This window comes from Triticum aestivum, chromosome 1A (assembly GCF_018294505.1).
Source record: "Triticum aestivum cultivar Chinese Spring chromosome 1A, IWGSC CS RefSeq v2.1, whole genome shotgun sequence".
Classification (NCBI taxonomy): Eukaryota; Viridiplantae; Streptophyta; class Magnoliopsida; order Poales; family Poaceae; genus Triticum; species Triticum aestivum.
In genome coordinates, this window is record NC_057794.1 from 339322190 (window position 1) to 339333249 (window position 11060).

The window sequence follows — 11060 nt, forward strand, 5'->3', positions numbered from 1 at the left end:
CGGATATGTATATCTCCTCCTTTGTAACCGACCTTGTGTAACCCTAGCCCCCTCCGGTGTCTATATAAACCGGAGGGTTTTAGTCCGTAGGATAACATACAATCATACCATAGGCTACCTTCTAGGGTTTAGCCTCTCCGATCTCGTGGTAGATCAACTCTTGTACTACTCATATTATCAATAATAATCAAGCAAGACGTAGGGCTTTACCTCCATCAAGAGGGCCCGAACCTGGGTAAAACATCATGTCCCCTGCCTCCTGTTACCATCCGCTTTAGACGCACAGTTCGGGACCCCCTACCCGAGAGCCGCCGGTTTTGACACCGACATTGGTGCTTTCATTGAGGGTTCCTCTGTGCCGTCGCCGTAAGGGAGGATGCCTCATCTCGTTGTTAAAAAGAACATTACCATCGGGGGAGCCCTGGCTGTCGGCCAAACTCTCCGGCTAGGCAGTTTCATCATGACCGCCTGTTCGGCTGCTGCACCGACGATGACTTCTCGGGTCATCGAAAACAGCCTCCACGTCGGATCGGAATTCGCCGAGCAGATGGATCCAATGGAGCTCTCTTTCCTAAACGAGCTCTTGGATCGCATCGCCGCCTTGGGAGTCGCTACGGACTATGATCGGATTGGGCTTAAACCCGATCAAAGGGAGATTAACTCTCCACCGGTCACCCATCATGTTGCGGTGGTGGAGGAACAATGTGGCGATTCTTCCTCTATCTTGAGGACTAACTATGTCCGGATTCCTGAGCTCTCCGAGCCAGATACCCGTTTTCGGGAGGACATCACCAAAGCCCTGAACCTAGAGTCAGGCAGCGGGCCAGACTCATCGGGCAACATCACGGAATCCGAACTTCCAAGATCGGAAACTCCTCGGCCCTTGGGTCTCAGATCGGGTAGGGGTTCGGACTCGAACCCACCCACCCACCCAGACATAAACGATCTTTCCCACATCAGGCAAGAGCCCCATGAAACAATACCTCATTATTGGGCCAGATTCCTCCTTGTGATAAACAAGGTTAAGGACTGCCGCGAGGAAGACGCAGTCTCACTTTTCTGCAATAACTGCACGGACAAGGGAATCCTTAACGCCATAAGTCGCCGTGACATATCACGCTTCGCCGACCTGGCGTCCATAGTACGAAAGTACTGTGCGATGGAAAGTACCTGGAAAACCGAAACAAAATTTTGGGATAATCCGGCTCCGAATATACATCCAGTCCGAAGTAAAAGGGTGCACCATCATAAGACACCCGAGTTAATTACAAAGAAGCAAAAACCCTCTATAGGGCGTGGAACCGTATTAGAGGGATGGCTCAACGGACCCTGCAAAATTCATAGTACAGCGGATACCATACCAACACACAGCCTTAGAGCATGTTGGATACTCCGGCAGGTGGCCAAAAGCGGCGAGGAGCTTCTCATCCCAGATGCCACAGAGCACCATCCCAGGGATAACAATACGGTATTAACAGTCTTTGAGACCTTCGCATCAAATAATAGGCGCAAGCGAACACTCTGCAGCCTCGCCAAAATCTGCCACGTGGCAGCAATAAATCCATGGGGTGACACGGTTATTACCTTCAATGCCAGTGACGAACCTAAATTCCGAACAACCCGAGCACCAGCCGCACTGGTCCTCAGTACAATTGTGGACGGCTTTCGACTCACCAAAGTACTCATGGACGGCGACAGTGGATTGAACCTCATCTATGAGGAAACCCTTCAAAAAATGGAAATAGACTGGAACTGGATTGAGCAAAGCAGCACAACCTTCAGAGGAATCATCCCCAGTCGGGAAGCACGCTATGCTGGGAAAATCACACTAGATGTGGTATTCGGCACGCCGGAGAACTATAGGTCCGAAGTAATTACATTCCAAGTGGCCCCGTTCAGTAGTGGATACCACGCCCTTTTAGGACGGGAAGCGTTCACGATCTTCCAAGCCATACCCCATTATGGGTACATGAAGCTCAAAATGCCCGGGACCAACGGAATCATCACTTTCGCTAGTGATCCGGACACAACACTCCGCGCCGAATACAAAACAACCGCATTGGCCCTCGAGGCATTATCCGAAGCCCTTTCGGCCGAGGAATTAACCGCGCTGCGCTCCACAGTGGACGGGGATGACGTGATACTTGACAAGAGATCCAAGTCCACATCTTTTAAACCAGCGGATGAAATAGTCAAATTTCAAGTCCACCCAACGGACCCTACAAAAACAGCCTCCATCGAGGTACAGTTAAACCCCATCGTGGACGCTGCACTATGAGAGTTCCTGCGCGAGAATTGAGATATATTCGCCTGGCACCCCTCAGACATGCCAGGAATCCCACGCAGGCTGGCTGAGCATAGCCTCAATATTCTAAAGGGAGTCAAGCCGGTCAAGCAGGCTCTTCGGCGTTTCTCTGAACCTAAGAGACAAGCTATGGGAGAGGAACTAGTCAAGCTATTGGAGGCCGGATTCATTAGAGAAATAAAACACCCGGACTGGCTAGCAAACCTGGTGATGGTACCAAAGAAGGACAAATCCTGGCGCCTATGTGTCGATTTCAAGGACCTCAACAAGGCTTGCCCAAAGGATCGGTTCCCCCTTCCCCCTCCCCCACACAACCTCAACAAGACTCGGAGACGGGCTTGCCGTCGTGGATCAGCACGGGGACCTTGTTGTGGACGGGGTTTGACCGGAGGAGCAGCTCGCTCTTGTGCCGGAGGTCCTCCTCTGTGTACTCGTAGCTGATGCCCTTGATGCTGAGAGCAAGGCGCACCCGCAGGACATACGGGCTCGCCCACATGCCCAGTAGCTTCAGATCGTTTGCTGCTCCGGCCATTGTTGGTGTGGTGTCTGTCAACTCAAGGTCTGACTGAACTTTGCACATACGTAGATTGTGTTTTGGTGCCTCTGTTTTAAGACTCCGGAGGAGAACACGCGAGGCATATATAGTCATATAGAGATAGAGCACAGCAGAGATTCTTCCGGTAGAACGGTGCGAAGGACTAGTTGGTTGGTTGATTCTTCGAACAGTCTAGTTTTCCGGCTTACTTTTCTGACTTGGTCAAGTAATCAGGTCTGAACATATGTCCCCCGCGCTTACAATTCTTTGGCATGGACAGGTATGAGGGAGGCCTCGCTGGCAAACATCAGCCACACATTCATGTGTGTCCGCTTACACACAAGAATCGTTCCTCCACTTAGGCCTGTATGGTGCAAGGCTGGCCACGCCATAGTATGCCAAAGTTGACTAAGTTTGGACTTAGTACAAGATTTACTGCACTTTGACCAGACTAAGAGAATCCTGCCAAACTTTACCATGCTACGTCACATGAAACTTGTTATTGAAAAGTTTGTTTTTAAACTAGGCAAAAGATTTGCCATTTTCATTAATTAAAAAGAGGGTATTGTTACACAAGTGCCGTGAAACGGCAAAATTCTAAACGGATTACTCTCGCGGCAATACATTGCTCTATTGCTTGACACCCGCAATAGCCCAAATAGACATTTCTTCTTTGATGATCTATGTGACAATCGCCACCGGAGCCGCTTTGCTTCTGAAGACGCGCGCATTCCGTTCCTTCCAAAGTTCTCACCCCACAAGAAGAAGCAGAGAGGATAAGGCCTTAACCGGTCTGGTGTTGTTCGAGAGGAGCTCATCCTACCAAGATTTAACCGTGCTGAATTGTGCCAAGTAGTCGTGGGAACAACAAGCCCAAGCCAGGAGAACACCCCATCCCAAACCCGAAGAGAGAACATGCACTTGAAAAGGAGGTGGGCAGCCGATTCTCGGACCTGATTGCAAAGCGGGCACCTGTCATAGTTTGGACATCCTCGGCATTGCAGCCTATCTGCGATCCAAATTCTGTTTTGATTGACTAACCAGGCAAAGAATTTGCATCTGGGAGGAGCCCAAGCCTTCCAAATTGAGACCTGAAAGGTAGTGAGGGTGAGTACAGCGAACTGCACCCAATATGCAGATTTAGCAGAGTAGTTCCCATCATTGGCGAGCTTCCACAAAATGCTATCTTTGATGCCCGGCTGGATGACAACGCCTGCAAGCTTCTCCCACGAGGCCGAGAATTGCTGAAGGTGGTCAAGCGTGAGGGCACTTTGGGTGTCAATTTGAGCTATCCAATGGTGATCCCGCAAAGCCTGGGCAACCATTCCGCCTTTCTTGCGAGAAATATCAAAGATCTTTGGTGTAGTGTCCTTGGGTCTTAGACCCTCTAGCCAAGATGACTCCCAAAAAATCGCTTTATTCCCATCACCAATCGTCACTTTGGTCGCAGCGGCAAAAAGATCATGGTCCGCAGCCATGCACGACGTCCCTTGCCTGCACCACGCCCTCGGGGGCTCATCCCAGTCAAGCCAAAGCCACCGAAGCCGGAGGCCAGCGACAAACTTATCGAGATTTAGAATGCCAAGACCTCCATATTCCTTCTGTTTACAAACTTACTCCTAGTTAACCTTGCATTTGCCGCCAGTCACCTTGTCCGTTCCAGCCCAAAGATAGGCACGTCGCAGCTTGTCAATTGCCTTTAGGAACTCAATCGGAAGGTCGAGCGGAGTGATGTGATAGATGGCCACCGCTGTGAGGACCGCTGAGGAAGTCCTGGATTAGGGGGTATCCGGACATCCGGATTATATCCTTTGGCTGGACTGTTGGACCATGTGTTGGAAATATGCCCTAGAGGCAATAATAAAAGGATTATTATTATATTTCCTTGTTCATGATAATTGTCTTTTATTCATGCTATAATTGTGTTATCCGGAAATCGTAATACATGTGTGAATACATAGACACCAACATGTCCCTAGTAAGCCTCTAGTTGACTAGCTTGTTGATCAACAGATAGTCATGGTTTCCTGACTATGGACATTGGATGTCATTGATAACGAGATCACATCATTAGGAGAATGATGTGATGGACAAGACCCAGTCCTAAACATAGCACAAGATCGTATAGTTTGTTTGCTAGAGTTTTTCCAATGTCAAGTATCTTTTCCTTAGACCATGAGATCGTGTAACTCCCGGATACCGTAGGAGTGCTTTGGGTGTACCAAATGTCACAATGTAACTGGGTTACTATAAAGGTATACTACGGGTATCTCCGAAAGTGTCTGTTGGGTTGACACGGATCAAGACTGGGATTTGTCACTCCGTATGACGGAGAGGTATCTCTGGGCCCACTCGGTAATGCATCATCATAATGAGCTCAAAGTGACCAAGTGTCTGGTCACGGGATCATGCATTACGGTACGAGTAAAGTGACTTGCCGGTAACGAGATTGAACGAGGTATTGGGATACCGACGATCGAATCTCGGGCAAGTAACGTACCGATTGACAAAGGGAATTGTATACGGGGTTGCTTGAATCCTTGACATCGTGGTTCATCTGATGAGATCATCGAGGAGCATGTGGGAGCCAACATGGGTATCCAGATCCCGCTGTTGGTTATTGACCGGAGAGTCGTCTTGGTCATGTCTACATGTCTCCCGAACCCGTAGGGTCTACACACTTAAGGTTCAGTGACGCTAGGGTTGTATGGATATGAGTATGCAGTAATCCGAAAGTTGTTCGGAGTCCCGGATGAGATCCCGGACGTCACGAAGAGTTCCGGAATGGTCTGAAGGTGAAGAATTATATATAGGAAGTGCAGTTTCGGCCATCGGGACAGTTTCAGGGGTCAACAGTATTGTACCGGGACCACCGGAAGGGTCCCGGGGGTCCACCGGGTGGGGCCACCCATCCCGGAGGGCCCCATGGGCTGAAGTGGGGAGGGAACCAGCCCATAGTGGGCTGGTGTGCCCCCCCCTTGGGCCCCCCATGCGCCTATGGTTGGGAACCCTAGGGGAGGGGGCGCCTCCACTTGCTTTAGGGGCACTCCTCCCCCTTGGCTGCCGCCCCCCTAGGAGATCCCATCTCCTAGGGCCAGCGCACCCTCCTAAGGGGCCTATATGAAGGGAGGGGAGGGCAGCCGCACCCTGAAGTCTTGGCGCCTCCCTCTCCCCTGCTACACCTCTCCCTCTCGCAGTAGAACGGCGAAGCCCTGCTGCGGTGACTGCTGCATCCACCACCACGCCGTCATGCTGCTTGATCTTCATCAACCTCTCCTTCCCCATGCTGGATAAAGAAGGAGGAGATGTCACGCTGACCGTACGTGTGTTGAGCGCGGAGGTGCCGTCCGTTCGGCGCTAGGATCTCCGGTGATTTGGATCACGACGAGTACGACTCCCTCATCCCCGTTCTTTGAACGCTTCCGCTCGCGATCTACAAAGGTATGTAGATGCATCCGATCACTCGTTGCTAGATGAACTCATAGATGGATCTTGGTGAAAACGTAGGAATTTTTTGTTTTCTGCAACGTTCCCCAACAGTGGCATCATGAGCTAGGTCTATGCGTAGTTCTTTTTGCACGAGTAGAACACAATTTGTTGTGGGCGTAGATGTTGTCAACTTTCTTGCGCTACTAGTCTTATTTTGCTTCAGCGGTATTGTGGGATGAAGCGGCCCGGACCAACCTTACACGTACGCTTACGTGAGACCGGTTCCACCGACTGACATGCACTAGTTGCATAAGGTGGCTGGCGGGTGTTTGTCTCTCCCACTTTAGTTGGAGCGGATTTGATGAAAAGGGTCCTTATGAAGGGTAAATAGAAGTTGACAAATCACGTTGTGGATTTAACATAGGTAAGAAAACGTTCTTGCTAGAACCCTCTTGCAGCCACGTAAAACTTGCAACAACAATTAGAGGACGTCTAACTTGTTTTTGCAGCAAGTGTTTTTGTGATGTGATATGGCCAAAGTTGTGATGAATGATGAATGATATATGTGATGTATGAGATCATGTTCTTGTAATAGGAATCACGACTTGCATGTCGATGTGTATGACAACCGGCAGGAGCCATAGGAGTTGTCTTTATTTTTGTATGACCTGCGTGTCATCGAGAAACGCCATGTAAATTACTTTACTTTATTGCTAAACATGTTAGCCATAGTAGTAGAAGTAATAGTTGCCGAGCAACTTCATGGAGACACGATGATGGAGATCATGGTGTCATGCCGGTGACAAGATGATCATGGAGCCCCAAGATGGAGATCAAAGGAAGCTATATGATACTGGCCATATCATGTCACTATTATTTGATTGCATGTGATGTCTATCATGTTTTTGCATCTTGTTTACTTAGAATGACGGTAGTAAATAAGATTATCCCTCATAATAATTTCAAGAAAGTGTTCCCCCTAACTGTGCACCGTTGCGACAGTTCGTTGTTTCGAAGCACCACGTGATGATCGGGTGTGATAGATTCCAACGTTCACATACAACGGGTGTAAGACAGATTTACACATGCAAACACTTAGGTTGACTTGACGAGCCTAGCATGTACAGACATGGCCTCGGAACACAAAATACCAAAAGGTCGAGCATGAGTCGTATAGAAGATACGATCAACATGAAGATGTTCACCGATGTTGACTAGTCCGTCTCACGTGATGATCGGACACGGCCTAGTTAACTCGGATCATGTTATACTTAGATGACTGGAGGGATGTCTATCTGAGTGGGAGTTCATTGAATAATTTGATTAGATGAACTTAATTATCATGAACTTAGTCTAAAATCTTTACAACATGTATTGTAGATCAAATGGCCAACGTTGTCCTCAACTTCAATGCGTTCCTAGAGAAAACAAAGCTGAAAGACGATGGCAGCAACTATACGGACTGGGTCCGGAACCTGAGGATCATCCTCATAGCTGCCAAGAAAGATTATGTCCTACAAGCACCGCTAGGTGAACCATCTGCTCTCCCTGCAGAACAAGACGTTATGAACGCTTGGCAGACACGTACCGATGATTACTCCCTCGTTCAGTGCGGCATGCTTTACAGCTTAGAGCCGGGGCTCCAAAAGCGTTTTGAGAGACACGGAGCATATGAGATGTTCGAAGAGCTGAAAATGGTTTTTCAAGCTCATGCCCGGGTCGAGAGATATGAAGTCTCCGACAAGTTCTTCAGCTGTAAGATGGAGGAAAACAGTTCTGTCAGTGAGCACATACTCACTATGTCTGGGTTACATAACCGCTTGACTCAGCTGGGAGTTAATCTCCTAGATGACGCGGTCATTGACAAAATCCTTCAGTCACTTCCACCGAGCTACAAGAGCTTTGTGATGAACTTCAATATGCAGGGGATGGAAAAGACCATTCCTGAAGTATTTGCAATGCTGAAATCAGCAGAGGTAGAAGTCAAAAAGGAACATCAAGTGTTGATGGTGAATAAAACACTAAGTTCAAGAAGGGCAAGTGTAAGAAGAACTTCAAGAAGGACGGCAAGGGAGTTGCCGCGCCCGGTAAGCAAGCTGCCGGGAAGAAGCCAAAGAATGGACCCAAGCCCGAGACTGAGTGCTTTTATTGCAAGGGAAGTGGTCACTGGAAGCGGAACTGCCCCAAATACTTAGCGGACAAGAAGGCCGGCAACACGAAAGGTATATGTGATATACATGTAATTGATGTGTACCTTACCAGTACTCGTAGTAGCTCCTGGGTATTTGATACTGGTGCAGTTGCTCACATTTGTAACTCAAAGCAGGAGCTGCGGAATAAGCGGAGACTGGCGAAGGACGAGGTGACGATGCGCGTCGGGAATGGTTCCAAGGTCGATGTGATCGCCGTCGGCATGCTACCTCTACATTTACCTACGGGATTAGTTTGAACCTCAATAATTGTTATTTAGTGCCAAGTTTGAGCATGAACATTGTATCAGGATCTCATCTAATTCGATATGGCTACTCATTTAAATCCGAGAATAATGGTTGTTCTATTTATATGAGAGATATGTTTTATGGTCATGCTCCGATGGTGAATGGTTTATTCTTAATGAATCTGAAGCGTAATGCTACACATATTCATAGTGTGAGTACCAAAAGATGTAAGGTTGATAATGATAGTCCCACATACTTGTGGCACTGCCGCCTTGGTCACATAGGTGTCAAACGCATGAAGAAGCTCCATGCAGATGGACTTTTAGAGTCTCTTGATTACGAATCATTTGACACATGCGAACCATGCCTCATGGGTAAAATGACCAAGACTCCGTTCTCAGGAACAATGGAGCGAGCAACCAACTTATTGGAAATCATACATACTGATGTGTGCGGTCCAATGAGTGTTCAGGCTCGCGGTGGTTATCGTTATGTTCTCACCCTCACTGATGACTTGAGTAGATATGGGTATGTCTAATTAATGAAACACAAGTCTGAGACCTTTGAAAGGTTCAAGGAATTTCAGAGTGAGGTTGAGAATCAATGTGACAGGAAAATCAAGTTCCTGCGATCAGATCGTGGAGGAGAATACTTGAGTCACGAATTTGGCACACACTTAAGAAAATGTGGAATAGTTTCACAACTCACGCCGCCTGGAACACCTCAGCGTAATGGTGTGTCCGAACGTCGTAATCGCACTCTATTAGATATGGTGCGATCTATGATGTCTCTTACCGATTTACCGCTATCATTTTGGGGCTATGCTTTAGAGACTGCCGCATTCACTTTAAATAGGGCTCCGTCGAAATCCGTTGAGACGACACCGTATGAATTATGGTTTGGGAAGAAACCTAAGCTGTCGTTTCTAAAAGTTTGGGGATGCGATGCTTATGTCAAGAAACTTCAACCTGAAAAGCTCGAACCCAAGTCGGAAAAATGCGTCTTCATAGGATACCCTAAAGAAACTATTGGGTATACCTTCTACCTCAGATCCGAAGGCAAGATCTTTGTTGCCAAGAATGGATCCTTTCTAGAGAAAGAGTTTCTCTCGAAAGAAGTAAGTGGGAGGAAAGTAGAACTTGATGAAGTATTACCTCTTGAACCGGAAAGTGGTGCAACTAAAGAAAATGTTCCTGAGGTGCCTGCACCGACTAGAGAGGAAGTTAATGATGATGATCATGAAACTTCAGATCAAGTTGCTACTGAACTTCGTAGGTCCACAAGGACACGTTCCGCACCAGAGTGGTATGACAACCCTGTCTTGGAAATCATGTTGTTAGACAACGGTGAACCTTCGGACTATGAAGAAGCGATGGCGGGCCCAGATTCCAACAAATGGCTTGAAGCCATGCAATCCAAGATAGGATCCATGTATGAAAACAAAGTATGGACTTTGACAGACTTGCCCGATGATCGGCGAGCGATAGAAAACAAATGCATCTTTAAGAAGAAGACAGACGCGGATGGTAATGTTACCATCTATAAAGCTCGACTTGTCGCTAAGGGTTATCGGCAAGTTCAAGGGGTTGACTACGATGATACTTTCTCTCCCGTAGCGAAGCTGAAGTCCGTCCAAATTATGTTAGCAATTGCTGCATACTATGATTATGAGATAGGGCAAATGGACGTCAAAACGGCATTCCTTAATGGTTTCCTTAAGGAAGAATTGTATATGATGCAGCCGGAAGGTTTTGTCGACCCTAAGAATGCTAACAAGGTATGCAAGCTCCAGCGGTCAGGACCCCGACTCGATGTCACATCGATCTAGCTTGTAACACCCCATATCACTTTGCGGCCTCACGCACGATATCCCCACGGGTGTCGCCTTACCTTTGCCCGGGACCGTTTGCGCCTTTTGGCTCACGTATATGATAGTGTCACTAGCATCCATATGATAAAGAGCCCGGGCTGACATGACTAGTCGTAAACCCAAAGTGGCACAGTGCTTACAGGGACAGGCATCCATGACCCAACAACGAACGTGTCGGTCATCAGCAAGTGGGTCCGGGCTGTAGCACTGGGCTAGCAGGACTCCGGTAAACCGGGCTGTAGCGGGCTAACAGGACTCCGGTACTCAATGCGTGACATTTCCCCGAAGGGACAGACACAGGAACGAAGAAGGACACATGCCGGCCAGCCTAAGTGTTCCAGAGCAGTAGCAAGCTACTATGGCTCGGTGGAAACACTAGGAGACATTTCCCGGTAAGAGAGGCTACTAAAGATAAACAACTAGATGGTCAGATCCCACACATACCAAGCATTTCAATAACATACACACAATATGCTCGATATG

General features: G+C 48.1%; 1 protein-coding gene across 1 annotated transcript; it reads right to left on the reverse strand.

Moving 5' to 3' along the window:
• Positions 1 to 2621: 2621 nt before the first annotated feature.
• Positions 2622 to 3036, reverse strand: LOC123125844 (glutathione S-transferase U7-like). Its single transcript, XM_044546324.1, has one exon. The coding sequence runs from the start codon at positions 2952 to 2954 to the stop codon at positions 2622 to 2624; it is 333 nt and encodes a 110-aa protein (XP_044402259.1). The 5' UTR covers positions 2955 to 3036.
• Between the last annotated feature and the right edge of the window lie 8024 nt (positions 3037 to 11060).